Below are 22,318 nucleotides of genomic sequence, written 5' to 3' on the forward strand. Positions count from 1 at the left end.
TTAATTTTTAGTGTTTTTATTATTTAAATAAAGTGGATTTCCACTTTAATTCATTGAAATATTAAAAATACTAAACATGGAGTCACTCTATGCGTAAAAATACATAAATTGTATGGAAAAACTACGATTTTACACCATTTTCAGGAGGCTACCCTAGAGCCCCCCGTGGTCCTAGGGGGGAAAGGGTGCTATTATTCAAAAGCTCCATTCATTACCTTTCAAAGGGGGGGGGGGCGGTTTAGCAAGCCCCCAGCCCCCTCCCCCTTTGCGAAAAACCTCTTCAAAATGAGATACTAAACTAAACATTCCCCCTTCTCTGGTCCGAGTGTTTCCAATCAAATGAGTCGTAGGCTGCACCACCGTATTGACAGTTAATAGCCATAATTTTGTAAGTGATATCTGACAATACAAAATTTATTCAAAATATTCAAGAAATATATTATAATAGCAACTTACTATCATAGCGTTGATACTGTGGTAGCCTTTTCTATAGAAGTACATGTGCTCGTTTACTGTGGGTTTTTGTAAGCCGGTGTGGGTACCATCAACACACCCAATAAATAAAAATTCTTTATATTTAGTAATATTACTATTTTCAGTGTATATTTACCTCCAGGAATTTTATATTTGTGCACAAACCACTCTTTACACGTAAGGGAATCCTCTGGTGTAAACCGTATAAACTGTGGACACAACTTCGTTTCCATTTCTTTAAGCACATGGGATGCCAGCTTCGAAATAGTGCTTTGACAAATCCCAATGAAATAGTCACTGCCTACACTGTGCTGGTATCCACCGCTAGCCAAATGTGAGAGCGTGGTTGCTAATTGTAGCACTGGAGGCACTGCTCTGACGTCAGATTGCGTTAAACATATATTATTTAGGACATATTCAAAAGCCTCTTTAGTTAGACGAAATCGTTTTAAAAATCTGCAAAGAAAACTTCGTTAATGAGGTTTCATGATTTATTTTTTATATACCTACGCTGTATTCGGCAGTGCCAAAGGATTGCTCCGATTTCTTAGTTGCCTCCGCACTATTTTTTCATCCCCATCACTCTCACTAGAGCTCAAATAAAAAAACAAAGTCGGATCCATCCTGATATTCAACCACTTGATATTTAAACTAACAGAATATTTTGCAACAGTTTTGACAGTTCCATATCTATTGTGACCTAAAATAGATCCAAAGCAATGTGGAATTTAAAAACTATTGTGAATTGAAAACATATTACGATCCGTTTGCTATCGTATGTCATAATGCCAATCGTCACATACGATTGACGTATCACGTAATTTTCTTTCGTATGTTTGCCGATCCGTGCACGGATGTAACGATTCGACCCCTGATCCAGAATATACATACTTGTATGTAATTTTTGTGATAGTAATGTACTCTGTAAAATTCCAATATTTATTATATGTAAATTTTTTTGAAAATAGCAATCTTAAACTAAACAAATCAAATATTAAGTTAAATGATTTACTGATAAGAATTAAATGTGATAATAACAAGCATTAAAAATGAGCATATCCGTAATAATCATAGAAGTAAACGTACGAAATTTTTGTTGAATTGTAAAATAAATACTTTTATCCTAAATTATAAAATTCAAGGTAATTTCCTATGTACTATATAAATAAGTTTAATTTGCCAAATAGCTAAATTTGAGAGAAAGAAGAGCACAATTAATCGTAAAGTTATATATGTAAGGATGTCACTAACGAAATGTCCTACGAGAGTAATTGAGCGGTACGCTGCATGACTAGGGATGCAAACGATGGATCGATGTTTCTGAAACATCGATGTTGTGATTCTAAAACCATCGATACATCGATGTTGCCTGGATCGATGTTTTATGTCGATGGTTTTTCAAATTTTACTCCACATCTTTGCAGCACTTTTTCTCGGTATTAATGCGAAAACATCAGCTTCGAAACGCTTTAGCAAACTGTCATGTGTTTTGTTGTAAAATACGGAGAATTCGTTGGTTGAATGTGCACTTGAATAATACTGAGAATTCGCTTATGAATTAATGCGAAATAAGTTTTACAAAAAATCGAAAATACATTTTGTGTGACAGTCTATTTCGTGTTATGTGTGTTAGAAGTTGTTTTTGAGCGTTTAATATAAGTTTTGTTGCGAATTCATCTGTTGTCAATCACAAATTTGTTACAGGTGTAGTGAATATAAAATATATGTAAATAATTGCGTTAGACGTTTAAATAGGTACATAATATTTCAGATTTTCAAAATGCTGCCTTCAAAATTAAAAAGCAAGGTCTGGAGCTTCTTTATAAGAAATTCAGATGCTTCCGCCACATGCAAACTCTGCAACAAGAAATTAAAAACAACAGGTAACACGTCGAATCTTCGCTGTCACGTTGAGAATGTACATAAAAAGGTATTACTCGATCAAGTTGATAATGCAGAATGATCCTCCAAAACTACGCCGCACTCGGAACCAAAACAGCGAAAAATTTCTGAAATAATTAACATATCACCAACCGCTGGGACGACAGCGTCAAGTGAGTTATCCGACAATAGTAATAAGAAGACTGAATGTATTGAATCGTCTCCTAGTACATGTACTCCGTAAGTACTGCAAATGTGAAAGACTTTTTTGAGCAGGTCAAAAGTATTTCTTATCAAGATGGCCCTAAATCAAGGAAAATTACTGAAGCAATTGTGAAATACCTTTTCCTTCTACGTTGGAAAATGGCTTGTTGTCCATCATAATAGACAACAAGCCATTTTCCAACGTAGAAGGAAAAGGTTTTCTGCAGATGATGAAAGAACTGGTTCCGCTTTTTAAAGTTCCAAGTAGAAAAACAATAAAATTACGAGTGAATGAAAAATATGAAGCGCTGTCTTCAATTTTCAAAGAGTATATTCGTAAGTGCGACAGTTATTGCCTAACGTATGATATATGGACGGAGATAATGAATAATCAGTCGTTCCTTGGGGTAACAATTCATTTTTTGAACAATTTACGTTTGTTGAGTGGGACGTTAGGAGTAATCGAACTACACGAAAGTCATACAGCAGCTTATTTAGAAGAAACTATGTTTAAACTTTTCAACGAGTGGAACGTTTCCATAAATAAAGTTTCTGCTTGTGTAACTGATAATGATTCAACCATGATGAAATTAAATAGAAGCTTGTTTGGCGAAAAAAAATAATACCCTGCTTCGCACACACGCTTAATTTGGTTATAACGCAATAAAAAAGTCTACGGAAGTATCGGCTTTGATAACTAAGGTGCGCGACATTGTTAAGTTTTTAAAAGAAGTGTTAATGCCAGTGATAAATTGCGAAAGAAACAAATAGACAGTGGGGCTTCTATCGGGTGATTTTTTAAGAGCTTGATAACTTTTTTTTAAAAAAAAAACGCATAAAATTTGCAAAATCTCATCGGTTCTTTATTTGAAACGTTAGATTGGTTCATGACATTTACTTTTTGAAGATAATTTCATTTAAATGTTGACCGCGGCTGCGCCTTAGGTGGTCCATTCGGAAAGTCCAATTTTGGGCAACTTTTTCGAGCATTTCGGCCGGAATAGCCCGAATTTTTCGGAAATGTTGTCTTCCAAAGCTGGAATAGTTGCTGGCTTATTTCTGTAGACTTTAGACTTGACGTAGCCCCACAAAAAATAGTCTAAAGGCGTTAAATCGCATGATCTTGGTGGCCAACTTACGGGTCCATTTCTTGAGATGAATTGTTCTCCGAAGTTTTCCCTCAAAATGGCCATAGAATCGCGAGCTGTGTGGCATGTAGCGCCATCTTGTTGAAACCACATGTCAACCAAGTTCAGTTCTTCCATTTTTGGCAACAAAAAGTTTGTTAGCATCGAACGATAGCGATCGCCATTCACCGTAACGTTGCGTCCAACAGCATCTTTGAAAAAATACGGTCCAATGATTCCACCACCGTACAAACCACACCAAACAGTGCATTTTTCGGGATGCATGGGCAGTTGGCCACCAAGATCATGCGATTTAACGCCTTTAGACTATTTTTTGTGGGGCTACGTCAAGTCTAAAGTCTACAGAAATAAGCCAGCAACTATTCCAGCTTTGGAAGACAACATTTCCGAAGAAATTCGGGCTATTCCGGCCGAAATGCTCGAAAAAGTTGCCCAAAATTGGACTTTCCGAATGGACCACCTAAGACGCAGCCGCGGTCAACATTTAAATGAAATTATCTTCAAAAAGTAAATGTCATGAACCAATCTAACGTTTCAAATAAAGAACCGATGAGATTTTGCAAATTTTATGCGTTTTTTTTTTTAAAAAGTTATCAAGCTCTTAAAAAATCACCCGATACAAGTAATACCAAGAAAATGATTCTTGACGTAAGAACGCGATGGAATTCATGTTTTTATATGTTAGAAAGATTTGTCCAGTTAGCCCCTATTTTAAGTGAAGTACTGCCCACTCGCCCAGAAGTACCCTCTATGGTTAATGCCTACGAGCTGAATAAAATTAAGGAGGTGATTGAATTATTAAATGGTTTTGAAACTGTGACCAGGGAGATTTCGGCTGATACCTACGTTACCATTAGCAAGGTTATACCTTTAGTAAGCTCTTTAACTGAAGCTCTGACAAAAATTTCAGCTCAAGACGCTATTGTAGGGAGCTAAAAAGTGAACTGCAAAAGAACATGAATAAGAGATTTGGCAAACTTGAATTTAATTCAGTTCTGGCGTTGGCTACTGTATTGGATCCGGGATTAAAATTTCTGCACTTTAAAGATGAACTGGCTAAAAACAATTTTGTATTTAAATAATTTCATAAAGGATGCAAATAATGGCGTTAGTACGTCGGAATCTTCGGATGAGTGTGCAACGGAAAACACGTTTGATATTTGGAGCCATCATAAACAGTTGGCCCACCAAAATATGAAATGTAAGTTTTCCAATTTATCTGCTATTACAACAACGGAAGTTGAAGTGCAAATGTATCTTGGATTAGCTGTTGCTTCTATCAATCAGAATCCAACAGAAATGTGGGATGATATGAAAAATGTATTTCCTGAATTGTATAAACAAGCTTCCTAATATTTATCCATTGTGGCCACTTCAGTCCCTAGTGAACGACTGTTTTCTAAAGCTGGAGCAACGATCACACAACAAAGAAATCGCTTGACAGGGAAAAGACTTTCCAAATTGTTATTTTTAAATTCTGTTTTAAATAAATAATTTGTTGTTTGTTCAAAAACTATTTATATCTTTTATTCATTGGGAAAAGGTTTTAATGGGTAGCTAAAATATGTATCAAATAAAGGCGTAGCTTTTTATGCTCACTAATAAAATACGTTAAAAAAGTTCAAAAATCCATCGATGTTTCGATACATCGATGTTTCAGCCGATGTTTTTGATTTCGATGTTGTTTGAAGAAACATCGATACATCGAACCATCGATGTTTCATTTCACGATGTTTGCATCCCTATGCATGACCAATCATACAGAAATCGCTAGCGTTTTCATTAATTCAAAATGGCCACTGATTTGACTAATTCAAAATCGTTAGCGGTTTCATTAATTCTAAAACTACAAAAAATAAAAACAATGTTTATTAAATATAAAGCAATATACTTATTTATTAAATTCATGTACTTGGGGGATTTTGTTCGTAGACGATCCAATTATTTAGCACTTTACACTTTTATTCTACTATAGAACAAAAACTTCACTTTATACTTTTTATTACTAAAGCACAGTAGGTGTATTCTCTTGCTCTTGCAAAACCCTTTGCACGGTGCAAGAATTGCATATATTTCCTCTTGGTGAACCGGCACAACAACAAACACACGCAGAAAATTATTTGCAATGGCTGTAAAATATGTCAGACCAAAACCCATGTACAATATTTGCGTGCAATGTCACGCAAAAATATAATTGCAACCCTGTTTTAGCTGTCATTTTACATAAAGACATATTACGTCGTTAAATAGTTCAGGAAGGTAAGTTTTAAATAGATTTTATAATTTCTATTTAAATTATAAAGATTTGTTACAGTTTTTTTGTTAAAAATGTATGCAGAAGGTGCGCCAATTCACAATAGCCATGCATAATAGTCATTCACAATAAATTGACCGAATCAGCCGTTCATATATCACTAGATTCTGCAATGGGTGCTCTCGTGCCCTTGTATATTTCGGTTAAGTACTTTTGCAATCTGCAATCTTGCAAGAGCAAGCGAATACCCCTAGTAAGTTCTGTTCCTATCGATGTCACTTTTAGACTTTTCGAACTGATTCTGCGAGGACACAGCGCCTAATTGTTGCGCACTCCTTCATTACTCTAAAAGTACCTAACGGATCTGCCTCTCTATTCGCAGAATACGATCAGACGAACAGTTTCGCCATTCCTTCTACTATGCTTTTTTGCGCATTTACAGTCCAAAGTACCGCAATATATGCCGGCTATGCGTCGCCAATTTCAAATAACACTCTGGCACACGCAGTTGCCTTCAAAAACTCTGCCATACGCAGTTACAGTGACACACAAAATACAAGCATACGCGCTCCGACATATACAACATTTTTATACTCTCGCAACAAAGTTGCCAAGGAGAGTATTATAGTTTTGTTCACATAACGGTTGTTTGTAAGTCCTAAAACTAAAAGAGTCAGATATAGGGTTATATATACCAAAGTGATCAGGGTGACGAGTAGAGTTGAAATCCGGATGTCTGTCTGTCCGTCCGTCCGTCTGTCCGTCCGTCCGTGCAAGCTGTAACTTGAGTAAAAGTTGAGATATCATGATGAAACTTGGTACACGTATTCCTTGGCTCCATAAGAAGATTAAGTTCGAAGATGGGCAAAATCGGCCCACTGCCACGCCCACAAAATGGCGAAAACCGAAAACCTATAAAGTGTCATAACTAAGCCATAAATAAAGATATTAAAGTGAAATTTGGCACAAAGGATCGCATTAGAGAGTGGCATATTTGGACATAATTCTTTTGGAAAAGTGGGCGTGACCCTGCCCCCTACTAAGTTTTTTGTATATATCTCGGAAACTACTATAGCTATGTCAACCACACTCTATAGAGTCGTTTCTTTCAAGCATTTCCATAGCCAGTTCAAAAATGGAAGAAATCGGATAATAACCACGCCCACCTCCCATACAAAGGTTATGTTGAAAATCACTAAAAGTGCGTTAACCGACTAACAAAAAACGTCAGAAACACTAAATTTTACGAAAGAAATGACAGAAGGAAGGTGCAGCCGGGCTTTTTTTAAAAATTGAAAATGGGCGTGGCGTCGCCCACTTATGGACCAAAAACCATATCTCAGGAACTACTAGACCGATTTCAATGAATATATAATATTTTCTTAACACCCTGATGACATGTACGAAATATGGGTGAAATCGGTTCACAACCACGCCTTCTTCCAATATAACGCTATTTTGAATTCCATCTGATGCCTTCTCTGTATAATATATACATTAGGTACCAATGGTGATAGCGGAATAAAACTTTACACAAATACAGTATTTGAAAAATATGTAAATGACGAATAATGAAATCTCGATTATCACTTTATCATGCGAGAGTATAAAATGTTCGGTGACACCCTAACTTAGCCTTCCTTGCTTGTTTAATTTATTTCCTTATTTCCTACTTTTCTTATATACTATCTTCGTCCTTAGAAGTTATCTTACATTTATTATTCTTATTTACTAATTATTTATTTTCCTTATTTGCTAAATATTTTTTTATTATGGATTTTTTTACACTGAAGGGCTTGGGGTTGGCGCAGTTGATCCTTTGGCGATCCAGCGTTTATCCCGGTAGGAATGGACTCTAAAATAATTCAAATATATTTGTTATTTACTGTTTTGATTAATAAACTTACTTACACCCTTATTGTTGATAAACGGGTCCGTTGAACGAGGTGTCGCACATAGAAGCATTTTCCTTCAAAAACCGGACAAAAATGAAAATTACAAACTTCAGCGATGCTAATCAAACCTAAGTAACCGTTCTACAATGAACCGAGTAAATGAATGACCTTCAGCTCGCTATATTGCCACACAAGTAGTCAGAACCTAGACTTCGTTCAGAACGCACGTGCTTATTCGGGAAACTCTCTATTGTTCTCGAAATTGCAAGTGGTTTTTTGTGTTGCGTGAAGTGAATTCTGGAAAATATTTTTTATGGATTCTGAACAACATGGTATGTATTTAATAATAATAATATAAAGATTAATTTAGATAAAGTATTATGTTGTTTTTTTTTTTTTGGGAAAAACAATAAATCATCAAAAAACTATTTTTTTTTAAATTCTTTAGAAATTAGTTTTTTTGTTATAGTGTCGGGCGAGGTCGACCTATGAATTATTTTTCTTAGTAAACTACATGGTTTCTACTTAACATATAAAAAAGTGCGTTAAAAAAAGTTGGTCAGTTGCATAAAATGAGTACTGCTTTATTTTTTTTTAATTAAATACTGAAATCCTGCTAAATTATTCTACGTATATAGATAGTATAAGGGGCTCTATCGGAGCCGGTGTGAAAATTGGACAATGGGCGTGGCACCGATCACTTTCTGGTGAAATCCCATATCTCGGGACCCGACTGACCGATTTCGACAAAATTTGAAGCGTAACTCTATGAAAATGAACGCAATCGGACTACAACCACGCCTACGTCTCATATAACACAATTTAAAATTCCATTTGATTCTTTCATTTTCAAGTATACAAATAAAGAACTAATTAGTATAACGAAATAAAATTTTGCGGTGATAATTCCCTTAAAGTAAGCCACCTTTTGACCAATAATTGTCTAAATCCAACAAAAACTGTTCAAGCCTTTAGGTACCGAATATGTGGGCCCGATACCAATAGTTAACTTAGTTTGACCGAAAATATCGTTCAATGTGTGAGATATAAAATTGAAATTCACACAAAATCCTTTTCTGACAATAGTATTTCATTGTGTCAAAAATGGGTTGAATCGAGTCAATACTTTCCTGAGCTCCCATATACCTAATATAAAGATTTTAGAACTTTTAGGTCACTTTATGTTGGATATATCCGCCAATATTTGAGTCAAGTCTCAATGAAAATTGCAGGACATATTTTATTCATAACAGGGTATCTTTGCGCCTAAAATAGAAACAATTGTGCGAAAACTTACGCCTCCAACACAACCCCCACCTATACAACTATTACCAAGATTTTCGGGCATCCACTTGACCTTGCTCCATATGATTGCTGATTGTATGTAAGATACCTAAATGAAACCGAGGTAACATTTTTTTGAGTATGTTGGCATATTAGTAGTAAGTGGGATGAGCAAAAATAGATAAAATCTGGTCGGCACCCTTCTCAAATATATTCAATATAAAATGTTCGGTTGCACCCGAACTTAGTCTTTTCTTACTTGTTTTATTATAATATATTGCATTATTATATTAAATCATGCATTTTTATTAATTTTCATTCATAAAATCACTTTAATAAATTTTGTCCGGTTTTTGAGACCAAATGCTCCCATGTGTGTCGTAGCGAGTCGTATTAGCTGTGGAAGTGAAGGTTGATTGCAGCGCGCGACGGTTGTCGGAACGAATTGTTGTCGAAATTTAAGGATCACGTCTGATCCAATATAACGTAAAAGCGTTTGAACACTGTATCGTAAAAAGGGTGTAAACTTGATGACGATGTGGCGCTTAGGCGCGCAGACGAAACGAAAATATAGGCACGGATGTGTAAAACGAAGTTTGTCTGTTTTCCCGTTGCCCATCCTATTTGTTGAGAGCACACAGCCAAAATCACAAAGGACTGGCTTAAAAAAGAAAAAATAAATGTTTTGGATTAGCCAGCGTTAAGCCCTGACCTTAATCCAATAGAAAACTTATGTAGCGATGTTAACCTTAAAATTGCTCCTAAAAATTTTACAAATTTTGAGGATTTATGGGAAGGTATTAAGGAAGCTTGGTACTCCATCCCAAAGAAGAGCTGCGAGAAGCTTGTAGAAAATATGGTATGCGGATGTGATGCTATAATTGAAAATCTGGAATATAGAACCAAGTGTTAGACACGTAAGCATATTAAGGCACCAAATCGTTGATTCAATTTCACTAATTTCACATGAATTTTGCAGGTTTGGTAAAATGTGCTATTTGAGTGACCAAGCATTTTAGAGGGAGTTCAAGTTTTTCAATAAATACCAATTATTCGTGAATTTCTCTTTGCTATTTCTACTTAAATGGATAAATTAATAAACAAGTAATCATATTTTAAGCTCTTTTTACTCTTTTAAAGATGTTTGTCAATTGTATTAGCTCTTATTGCTTCCTATGACTAAGTGTTCTAATTGCGTGACCACGGCTGTATATGTATATATGTATGTACATATGTATACAAATGATCAGGAGGACGAGACAAGTTGAAATCCGGGTAACCATCTGTCTGTCCGGCCGTGCAAACTATAACTTACCTTTATTGGTAAGAACATAACTAGTTTATTAATCAAAACAGTAAATAACAAATATATTTGAATTATTTTAGAGTCCATTCCTACCGGGATAAACACTGGATCGAAAAAAGAATCAACTGCGCCAAGCCCAAGCCCTTCATTGAAAAAAAAGGCATAATTAATCATTAGTGTTTAGTATACGCCTGTCTTTCTGAAGAAGCTAAATTCGACGATTTTTATGATGAGCGAAATTATTCAACAAAGACGTTCCATTTTTTTGGGTGCGGAATCAAATTTCTGATGCCGAAACGTTCAGAATATTGGAAAAGTTTTCGGTGATAATTGTTTGTGCGCGAGCAAGTGGTTTGATTAGAACTAATTATTCAAAAGGGGGTCACGAAAGCGTTGACGACGAACCACGTCCAGGACGGGCATCAACATCAACCGATGATCAAGAAGTCAATAAAATAAAGGAATTGGTGCTTGAGAATCGACGATCAACTGGCATCGTTGGAATATCGGAAGGATCAGTGGAAACTATTGTGAATGATCATTTGGGTCTAAGAAAAGTCGTATTATTACTGGCGATGAGTCTTGGAAAAAAACACGTAAAACAGGTCAAGAATCAAGGCTACATATGTTAACAGTTTTCATCGATTATCGAGGTGTGATGCACACCGAATTCCTTCCGATCGGCAATACTATATGAGAATCAAGGCTATGTTAACAGTTTTCATCGATTACCGAGGTGTGATGCACTCCGAATTCCTTCTGATCGGCAATACTATATGAGTGTTATGCGTAGTGTGCGCGAAGATATTCGTACGAAGTGATCGGAATTATGAGCCGTTAACTCTTGATTTTTGCACCACGATAATGCACCGTCGCATACTGCATTGATTCTTCGTTAGTTTTTCGCCAACTGTTCCACCGTATTCACCTGATTTAGCTCCGTGTGACTTCTGGCTATTCAGCAAAATCAAGTCGAGGATTGGAAAAAATGTTGGCAGAATTGTATTGCGGCCAATGGAGACTACTTTGATGTGGACGACATAGATTTTGAAGAATAAATTAAGAATTTTAAAATTATGAACAAAGTTTTATTATTTTTTGCTCATAGTGGTAGTCCTGACTTGCCTCCGAATGACTTTTATTATTGTAAAGTAAAATAAAAGGTCGACGTTTTTCGACACCTGAAACCGTGGTCAATGCGTCCAGAACGCACGCTTTATATGTATGTAGATGCCTTAATCCCAGTGGCAAAAAATGCTTCTATAATTGGTTCAAGTTCATTCAACAGTGTATAAATCTCAATTGGAAATATTAAAAAAAACACTGAAGGCGATTTTCGGTAATAATAATTTGTTTTATTCTCTAACAGCGAAGTATAAAAATTAATCTTTACGTAGGATAGTTGAAAGTTAATTATAACATTACAACACACTTTTTCAAAGCGTACAAATATCGTTGAAAATGTGCAGAAACTTTTGTTCAATTGGAGTATTTTTAAAACTGTAGAAAAATTTAATACAATAATCGAATTTTATTTTAGCTTAGTCATCATATACTATAGTGAAAATATTCAATTTTTTTAATTTTAAATTCTATTCCCTAGGACGGTCCCGTTGTTCGCATTTTTTAAGTATTTGCTTCCTCGCCAGTGCTATGTTCAAACATAAAAAATTTGTTGGCGTTTCCTGCCCAAATGGCTGTAAAGAAGGGTCTCAACATATTCCGGTTAGTGCTAAAAATCCTTTTGGAGTTGTTACACAAACGAAAGAATATAATATTGGCAATGATGCCCCTGACGAGTATGAATTGAATGAATTTTTACTTTTAATACACATTTAAACATGTTAATTATTTTTCAAACACAGCGCGAGGTTGCTACTGCATCGACATGCCGTTTGTAAAACATTGCCCATTCAATGACTAGGATTCGATACAATCATCGATGTGAGCATGTACTACATAATATTATACTTATTTAAGATAATTGTGCGAAAGTAAGACTTTAATAACGTTATTTATTTAATAATTTACGTTAATGTAAAATAAGGATAGTAATTTTGCAGGAATGTGGCTATAAGTAGTACATAAATATAACCAATTCTAAGTACAAAAGGAATTTCCATATAACAATTGTAAATGATTGATTTTACCCAAAATTCTTTTATTAATATTATATTACAGCTTTTATCTATTTACTTATATACACCACGCAAACCTTACCACTACACCTTCTTAATTTTTTTTTCAGTCATTTAATTTCATTTACACTATAATTGAAATTAATATTTTATTTTATTGCTTTTGTGTAAGCACAGAAAAGCTAATTTGTATTTTACTTATTACACGTTATAAATTAAAAACTATAATTATAATTAGATAATATAATTTAGTTTACTTCTGTTTACTAAAAACATTAAAAAAGCCAAACTGAAAAAAATCCGAACGAACGAAGAAGACGGAAAAAAATAGAAGAAAATATAGTGGCAAGGTTTGCGTGGCCACGAGTACAGGGGTGGTCTTATAATTAGAAACGACTTTGCTGCATATAGTTTTCTTAATTTATTTTAAAAATTTAGATTGCCACATTAAAAATGTAAATCGGAATTAACAAAGTAACACATTTTATTTGAATTTTACATAAAAAAACAACAACATTAATTATATTTTTAAGAAAATGAGGTAAACACAAAGAACACCAAATTCAGTTTGGTCATATAATTAGAAACGACAGTAACAACTGAAAAATATTTATATAAAATTGAAAAAACTGTAAAAGTTTTTAGTATTTTGTTGGATACACCTTATTTTTAACAACACTGTCTAGCCTTCGCGGTAAATTTTGAATTAATTGTTGGCATATTTTACAATTCGTCATTATTTCGCGGTTTTTTTGTGCTTAAGATCTCGTTTCACAATTGCCCATAAGTTTTCAATTGGATTGAGATCAGGTTTTTGCGGAGGCCAATTCAAAACATCAATATTTGAACCTTGACCTTGAAGTGTGTTTTGGGTCATTATCGTGCTGGAAAATGTAATGGATTGGCATATTCTCTAAGGAAAATGGTTCCATTAAATTCTCCAGAATGCTTTTATATTGATTTTTGTCCATCCCCTGAACACCCACAATTGGGCCAACATCACGAGAGGAAAAGGCTCCCCAAACAATAACAGATCCACCACCGTGTTTTACTGTTTTGCAGTGTGCCTGGGGTTCATTTCTTACATACGATTTTCCGTCGGACTGGAATAAATTGAACTTAGATTCGTTACACCAGAGAACTCTCATTACTTAAATCGAGAGTTTTGTGCAAATATGCCGAAGTCGGGTGCAGAAAGGACAAAAACGTGACGGGAGAAAAAACGGGCGAGTGAAGGAATTGATCAGAATAGAAAACGGAAAAAAAGTAGAACTGAAATTGAACGAGATAGCAGGGAACGGAGGCAAACACGTGCTAACCTCTTACGTGACAGTGTGGACGATAGTGTAAATAATCCAGAGAATGAACTATTAGCAACGACTTCGACTCATCCTCCTCCTGATTGTGATGTACATAGTGGTGATCGATTACAATATTCAGACTTTAATAAGTTTAAAACTGCACATAAGAACTTTCACCGTGATTTTATAAATAATCCATTCGGTTTTACGTGTTGTGTATGTGATATATTATGGTTTAAAAATGACTTGAAGACTCTATCCGTTGAAAATGAAATTCGTATTCAACAAAAATTTCCAGAATTCAGAAGTAATAATGAGCTGGCATGCACCAGCTGTCGCCAGGCTTTGAGGAGAGACAAAATTCCAACATTGTCGAAATTGAATGGCTTTGTATATCCCCCGATCCCTGCACATCTTCCGAAGTTAGATTTAGTGTCCGAGAGACTCATTTCTCCTAGAATTCCATTTATGCAAATTCGCAGATTGCGTCATGTGCATGGACAATTTGGAATTTTGGGGCAGGTGATCAATGTTCCAGTGGATGTCAATACAATGGTCAATCACTTGCCCAGGAACATTGACGACGATCACTGTGTTTACGTTCATATCAAGAGAAAAAAAATTCATCGATCAAGCTACTTGACAGGTTTAATAAACAAGAGAAATATTAAAATATGGCTAAGATGCTTAGTACCGAGTCCATTGTATCAACTGTACGACATCAAAGTTGATGAATCTTTCTTTAATGAGGATTGTGTCGTTCATCAGATACCTATAGATGAACTGAGTGAAGACATCCCCATGGAGGAGAGCCTGTTCGCTCAGCAATACACATTACTCTGGAATGACGATAAATATTTGAGGATTGCTCCTGGAGAAATGAATGTCCCTCACAGTCTATTATTTGATGAGCATGCAGAAGAGTTATCTTTCCCTACTATCTATCTCGGACAATTCCGGCGCTTTAGTGAAGATCTCAACGTGACTCCATTCATGATGGCTACCAGTGAGCTAAGGAGATCTGATCGACGTGGGGTTACACCTCATCATTTACTCTATATGCCAATGAAAATTATGAGGTTTAGAGTTCGTGACAGTCTATCCATTGCTTTTAAACACGTAGGTAAAGACACAAAAATTACACGTGAACAAATTCAATCAGAGGAGTATATAAATCATTGTATAGAAAGCAACTTGGCTTTTCTACGTTGTATCCCTAACTCGACTTGGTATTGGGCTGAAAGAAAGAGAGACTTATTCGCAATGATCAGACAACTCGGAAAACCCACGTTATTCCTAACTATGAGTGCTAATGAAGTTGGTTGGCCCTCATTATTACAATTATTATATAAATTGAAGAATAATGGAGCAGAAATTACAGAACAAGATGTTCAGGAACTCTATTATATTGAAAAGAGCACACTCATCAATGAAGATGCTGTAACATGTGCCATCTATTTTAATAAGCTCATCAATGTTATAATGAACATACTTCAGTCCAAAAAGTCTTCTCCCTTCGGGAAATATCGTGTTGTTCATTATTTTAAAAGAATTGAATTCCAGCATCGTGGGAGCCCCATGCACACATTCTGCTATGGCTTGAGAATGCTCCAGCGGATCCAGTAGGTGCTGACCGACTAAAAGCTATTGAACTAGTTGATACATTGATATCAGTGGCCACTTCAGAATCGTCGGGGAACATCAAACTACAGACACATAAGCACACGTTCACATGTTACAAAAAAATAGCTGCGAACGCTCATCAAAAATGCAGATTTGAAGCTCCATTCATGCCATGCAGATACACAACTATACTGACACCAATGCAGAAAAAAGAACCAGGATTCCACACGTATAAACAACATTACAACACGATAAGAACAAACTTAGAGAACAATGACTATGCTGATATTGATAGTTTCTATCAGGGAAATGGAATACTATCAGATGATTACTACATGAATGTGCTTCGAGCTGGCATCAATCGTCCCAGAGTATTTCTTAAACGTCAACCCATGGAAAAGTGGCATAATCCATTCAACCCATTCATTTTCAATATTTTGAAATCAAACATGGATGTGCAATTTATCACCGAAGAATACTCATGTGCTGCATACGTAGTGGAATACGTCAATAAAACGAACCGTGGAATTAGCAATCTCCAACGTAACATCACTGAAATAATGGATGAACATCCAGAGTTCGATATTGTCGAAATTACTAGGAAAATGAGCGTTGACATGCTAAATACTGTCGAAATTACCAGTCAGGAAGCTGCATGGTACCTTCTGCGTGAACCGATGTCAAAGTCTTCTTCAGTTGTTACCTATATTTCAACAATATGGCCGATCGAAAGACAAAGAATTCGAAAAACTCAGAAAGAACTCAATGAAATGGATGCTGATGATGATGCAACAAACATATGGAAAGAAAATTGGTTTGACAAGTACGAAAAGAGACCTGAAGAGCTAGAAGATGTCAATTTGGCCCAGTTTGTTGCTCATTATACACTGAATAATCAGGGGAATTGGACACGAAGGAAAGGACCTCGGATTATTCGGTACAGAAACTACGACATGGCTGATGATTTCAATGAATACAAACGGGAAATGGTGACTTTGTATACTCCATTCCGAGACGAAGAAAATGAAATTCTTGCAGAAACTAAATTCATACAGATTTACGACGACAACGAAATGTTGATTTTGGAGCGACATAAAGAATTCTCATCGAATTTAGATATCCAGAAAACCATCGAGATATGCCGAGAGTTGTGTCGTGAAGATGAATTAAATCAAGATGATGATGCTGAAGGAGACAACGTTGGTCGCCTTTTTCCTGAAGCAAATCCTTTTCAAGAATTGTATAACGCTGACCACATAATGAACGACGATCTGCGGTTAGCAACACTTAACAAACTGGGTGCTATCGCAAAGAAGAGGGATAATTTAATGTCTAATGAACAATTTTATGAACTAATGAGAATGGCCAATCAGAGGCAGAAAGCACTCCTGATGCATGTGATTGCTAATCTCCTCTCATCAAACCGATCACCACTCCAAGTTTTCTTCACTGGGCCAGCAGGATGTGGGAAGACATTCCTCATTAGACTCCTCATGGAAATTTACAACCGCTTCAGAGATAATGATGGTTTTTGCAATGCTTACATCGCATGTGCATCAACAGGAAAGGCTGCATTAGCAATTGATGGTACGACAATCCACACTGCATTGAAAATATCCCTTTCCAAACTATTACCATTATCAATTGAAGTGGCTCAACAGTACAGAATGCTCTTCAAATACGTCCAAGTTATACTCATCGATGAGGTCAGTATGGTAGGAGCGGAATTGCTGTCTCAAATTGACGCACGGTTAAAACAAATAACAGGAAATTTTCGAGATAATTTTGGAGGAATGGATATCATTTTCATAGGTGATTTGTGATTTGCATCAGTTACCTCCAGTGTGTGCTACACCTATCTATCAAGCAACAAAACGACGCATAGCAGCACCAACACTTTGGCGTGACTTGAAGTTCTATGAATTGGATAAAGTCATGAGACAAGCGAATGCTGATTTCTCCTCTTTATTAACTAAAATTGGAAATGGCGAAGAATTGGATCAAGAACAGATACACCTAATCGAATCTCGTTTTTATACAAGAGAGGAAGCAGATCGTCTTTGTCCACATGGAATTCGGCTATATTTGACAAATAATGCTGTAAACGAATACAATTTGACAATTCTTAATTCTGCAGAGAATAAAACAGTCTCAATAGCTACTGATGTATTCACCGGCTGCCATAATGCTGAGCAACAATCATTTGTACGACAAAAATTGCATAAAAACACGGTAATAGACACTGGAGGTCTGCCCTACGAGATAATACTGGTGTTAGATAAATGGTATATAATAACAACCAATCTGGATGTCTCGGATGGTTTAGCAAACGGCGCAGTTGGTAAACTAGTTCATATCGAAACTGATGAGGCAGGGGCAGTAACTCGTGTGTGGCTGGAATTTCCAGATTCACCAAAGACGGGGCAGAAGATCCGGAGAAAAGCTGCTGCGTTCATCCAAGCAAACAACATCAGCCACACGGCAGTTCCCATTGCACGAAGAACTTCTACGATATATTTGAACAATAATAAAACGATTTTCGTCAAAAGAAATCATCTGCCATTGGTATCAGCGTGTGCTATTACTATCCACAAGTCTCAAGGTGGTACGTTTTATCAAATCGTCTATGAATACGAAAAGACACATTCACAACAACTCCTTTACGTAGCCTTGTCCCGTGTCACAAGTATACAGGGATTGTACAGCGTTGCGAAGGATGGAAAGAACAAATTTTATCATGGACGGAAAAAAGCTCAATCAATGGACAAGCTACCAGAATTTAGAAGATTATCAACAAATCCATTGATAACTTTGACTGACATTCTCCGAGAGTTCATCAGCAGACCAGGCTTATCAATAACAACCCTCAATTGCCAAAGCTTAGGAGCTCATAGCGGAGATTTGAATGATCCGGTGATTCTACGGTCTAATATATTGATACTTTCAGAGACGTGGAAGGAAAACGATCAAGAAATTGATGTTCCCAATTTTAATTGTGTCGTACAGTTCAAAAGACATAATGTGAGAGCAGGGGGTGTCGCAATACTTTGCAATACTGCTCATGCAACGAACATCATGACACCCAATATGGACCTGAACTTGAAACAACTAGAATCGCTTTCAATTGGGTTGTCATCTGTTGGAAAAATATGTGCAGCTGAATGTCGCACAGAAAGCGGACAGCGGATTATGCTTAGCACTCTATATTTCACCAAATCAGAAGATGGCGAAAATAATAGAGTTTATTCACCTTCACTTGCTGCCGTATACTCCAGTGGGGGCTGCAGAAGTTGGAGTAGAGCTGGACAAAATACCTATGATTCTAGGTGGAGATTTTAATGTTAATTTTGCTTCAGAGGATTCCAAGCCATTAATTCAGTTCTTGCAACAGAAATTGTCATTGGAAATGAACAATTCACCAATTGAATCGACTACACGCCATGGTACCACGATCGATGCAGTTTTCTCACGTTGCATTGAAAATTTGGAGTCAAGAGTCTTCATTACCTATTTTCGTTACCACAAACCTATCATTTCGTTCATGAAGAGTCTACCAGAGAATGAAGGTGAAGCTGATTGAGATTTAATTCATCATATTTATACTAATATTATTGTATCTTGAAAAAAGTATAATTATTATGATGAATAAATTAATATTTACTATCAAGAAGTGTTTGACACGTGATTAAAATGATTCCTCTCCCTCTAAACATAGAAAATTAAATAATCCTTGCCGATCCAATCATTTAAGTGTACAGTTTGTATGAAAGCTATATACTATATTTAACCGATCTGAACATTTTTTTCGGAGATTATATTATTACCTTAAGCAGTAATCCATGTGAAATTTCGTGAAGATACCACGGCAAATGCAAAAGTTTTCCATACCAGCACTAGATTCCAGTCGTTCAGTTTGTATAGCAGCTATATGCTATATAAAGTCTTACTTAAAAAGCCGAATATCTCGAAAAGTATTAATGATAGCGATTTTGACCTCGAACCTTTTTTGCAGAAAATGAAATTTTATATACGTTTGTCATGTACATTTTTTCTATAGCTCTTGTCATTTACGAGATATATACAAAAATATTCGAATTTCGTGGACAAATCAGGTTTAGAGCCACGTACTACCTCGCCGGTGTGAGTTTCGACTTTATCGCAATGTGCACTATTATAGAGTGTTCAATTCTGAGGAATATGTGTCTAAAGTCAAAGCGATGGCATAAAAGCTATAGAAATTTAAAGATTGTCGTGTATTTTCAATGGAGAATTTTTACAGGCTAAAATTTTCAGGGAATTTCCAAGCAAATTTCATGATGAGACTGAAAAAAATTAATAGTTCAAAAAAAAACACCCCAATATACGTAAGTATATAAATGATCAGGATGGTAAGCAAAGTTGAAGTCCGGGTGACGGTCGGTCTGGCCGTCCGTCAGTCCTTGCAAGCTCTAACTTGAATAAAAATTAATATGTATATCTGGTAAAACTTGGTACACATGCTATGGGCGTATATTAAAATAAAACCTATAAAGTGCCATAATTAAGAACTAAAATAAGATATAAAACTGTAATTTGGCACAGAGGATTGCATAAGCAAGGGCCACAAATGGGCTGAAAATTTTAATGTACATACTTTATAAACCACTACAGCTACAATAGCAAATTTCGGTTAGGACAATTCTTTTAACAACTATTACCAACAGTGTGAAAATAGATGAAATCGGGTCTTAACTCCGCCCCTCCCCATATAAAGGTACTGTTACAAACTACTAAAAGCGCCATAAATTAATAACTAAATACGCCAAAGACATGAAATTTTACCTCGAGATGGAAGAGCCGGTGTAAAAAGTGGACATTGGGCGTGGCACCGCCCACTTTTAGGTAAAATCACATATCTCAGTAATTTTGGTAAAATTGGGGAATCTCAACTGTATATAAAATTGCTTGGATTCTGATCCTCTGGTTGACAGGACCTTACGGGATTCCCCTGGCTTTGATTCTTGCAAGTTGCAAAAATATCAAATGTTCGGTTGCACCCAGCTTAGCTCTTCCTTACTGGTTTCATTCTGAAATCGATGGTGGCCCCTTGATATTGGAAGCTCATGTAGCTTCATTCAAAATACATCCACTTTCTCGTTATTTTCTTTTTAAAAGTATTTACTTTATCAGGATTTTCGACATCACTGCTGACCAAAAACGTCAACTGTATTTTGATAAATGGACCTTACTTCATGCAAAAAAGTTTTTAAACCCAATTAAATAGTGAATAAAGGTTGCTAAAATGTTATTGATATTTGTTCCCAACTAACAATTTTATAAATAAATTTCGCGTGAAAAAGAAATACATTTCCGATCAGAGGAAATTTTCGAATAAAGGTAATTTTTAATTTTTACAATGTTAATTTCACTATAAGAAAAACACAAATTTGTGACTTTTACAAGGGGAATGGCGTTCAGGCGAAATTTACGATAAGGCTAAATGCTGTTCATTGCACACTGAATACAATCGACCTGCGGATTACAAAATTGATCTCAAGAACTTTATTGAACAAATTTACAAAAATTCGCTTATCTATTATAAACCTACATATCTATGTACGAGTTCTTACTTGCTATTACTTGTTTCTATATATTCAAAAATGATAACGTAAACAATAATTGGAGCAAACTTCGGGTTGATCGAAGAACAGTCTACATTGTGATGGCACTATGGTTTAGTGCCGACGAAATGTGTTGTTGCTGTTACAGTCGACGCTAACAAATTAGGATTTTCAGTAATTACAATTTCCAGAAATTAGTGATGTCTGAAAGCAAACCTCACAATGAAAAATCGGTAGTATTTGTTTTGTTAATTTCAACACTTTTAAAGAAATTTGCAATTATTTTATTAAAATAGAAAGGAGGAACTTTTATTTCAAACGCGTTATCTGTTACAAATAAAAGTCTTTGTCTATTGCAATAAATATAGTTACATATTATATATACATATGTTTACGGTCTTTGGACATTTTATTTCCTTCTAAGTATGAATAGAAAGACATATGTATGTATACATACATACATATTTTCTGTTTCAATAACATGATTCAATATTTTAGTTGGAAATATGTATTTTATATACGTATGTATGTGCGAATAAAAAGATACTAATATTTAAACAATACGCTGTAATGCTGCAGCTGCTCCTGGGTTGTTCTTTCACATTTTGAAATCCTAAAAATAAATGAAATTATTATACATGCACCAAATTAAATAGATTTGCAATATAACTCACTTTTCTGGTTGTCCATTTCTTTATTATGTCATGTTTGTTTTTGTAAAACAGCAAGTTCACAGCAAAGTGCTTTTCCTCTCAAGTGGTGTGTTTTTTGTGCTTTTTTCTTGTGAGGTTTGAGCAAGACTAACATCAAAAAATTTTCCTTACAAATTAGTTGTGAGGTTTTCTCAGAATAGGGAAGAAAGTTTGCAATACAATAAACCTTCTGAAATTAGAATCGAAAATTCTAGTGTTCCTTATGCCCGGTTTCACAGTCCATACCTAAGTTGTGCACAAATAAAATCTTAGCCAAGCATTGTTGCAGACTGAGTAGTCGTTTGCGTTTCACAGTTGTTTAGGAGTATTTATGATGGTTTTAAGTTTATTTTCTAATAATGTTAAGTCTGATCTGCCAATACTGTTTTATCTAAGTTTTCTATTTCTCATCTCTCTTTTATCATACATTTCTGTTTGATATTATCTTTGTTTATTCATATTTCGAAGTTACGGTATTTTAATTTTTTTTGTACTCCTATAAATGCCGGAGGACATGT

The 22,318-nt window shown here is 35.5% G+C and overlaps 1 protein-coding gene and 1 long non-coding RNA gene across 2 annotated transcripts; one reads left to right on the top strand and one right to left on the bottom strand.

The window, feature by feature from the left end:
* Positions 1-97: 97 nt before the first annotated feature.
* On the bottom strand, positions 98-1,392 carry LOC126765335 (uncharacterized). The gene is made up of 5 exons (XM_050483060.1): positions 1,366-1,392; positions 985-1,174; positions 611-930; positions 457-512; positions 98-399 (listed from the first exon to the last, which is right to left on the bottom strand). Exons 2-5 carry the CDS (start codon positions 1,095-1,097, stop codon positions 196-198), a joined length of 693 nt encoding a protein of 230 aa, XP_050339017.1. The 5' UTR covers positions 1,098-1,174; positions 1,366-1,392; the 3' UTR covers positions 98-195.
* Positions 1,393-8,088: 6,696 nt separating this feature from the next.
* On the top strand, positions 8,089-12,778 carry LOC126765506 (uncharacterized). The gene is made up of 3 exons (XR_007668475.1): positions 8,089-8,188; positions 12,050-12,245; positions 12,312-12,778. It is a non-coding gene; the product is annotated as an uncharacterized LOC126765506 (long non-coding RNA).
* Positions 12,779-22,318: the final 9,540 nt, after the last annotated feature.

This window comes from Bactrocera neohumeralis, unplaced genomic scaffold (genome assembly GCF_024586455.1).
Source record: "Bactrocera neohumeralis isolate Rockhampton unplaced genomic scaffold, APGP_CSIRO_Bneo_wtdbg2-racon-allhic-juicebox.fasta_v2 cluster10, whole genome shotgun sequence".
Lineage (NCBI taxonomy): Eukaryota > Metazoa > Arthropoda > Insecta > Diptera > Tephritidae > Bactrocera > Bactrocera neohumeralis.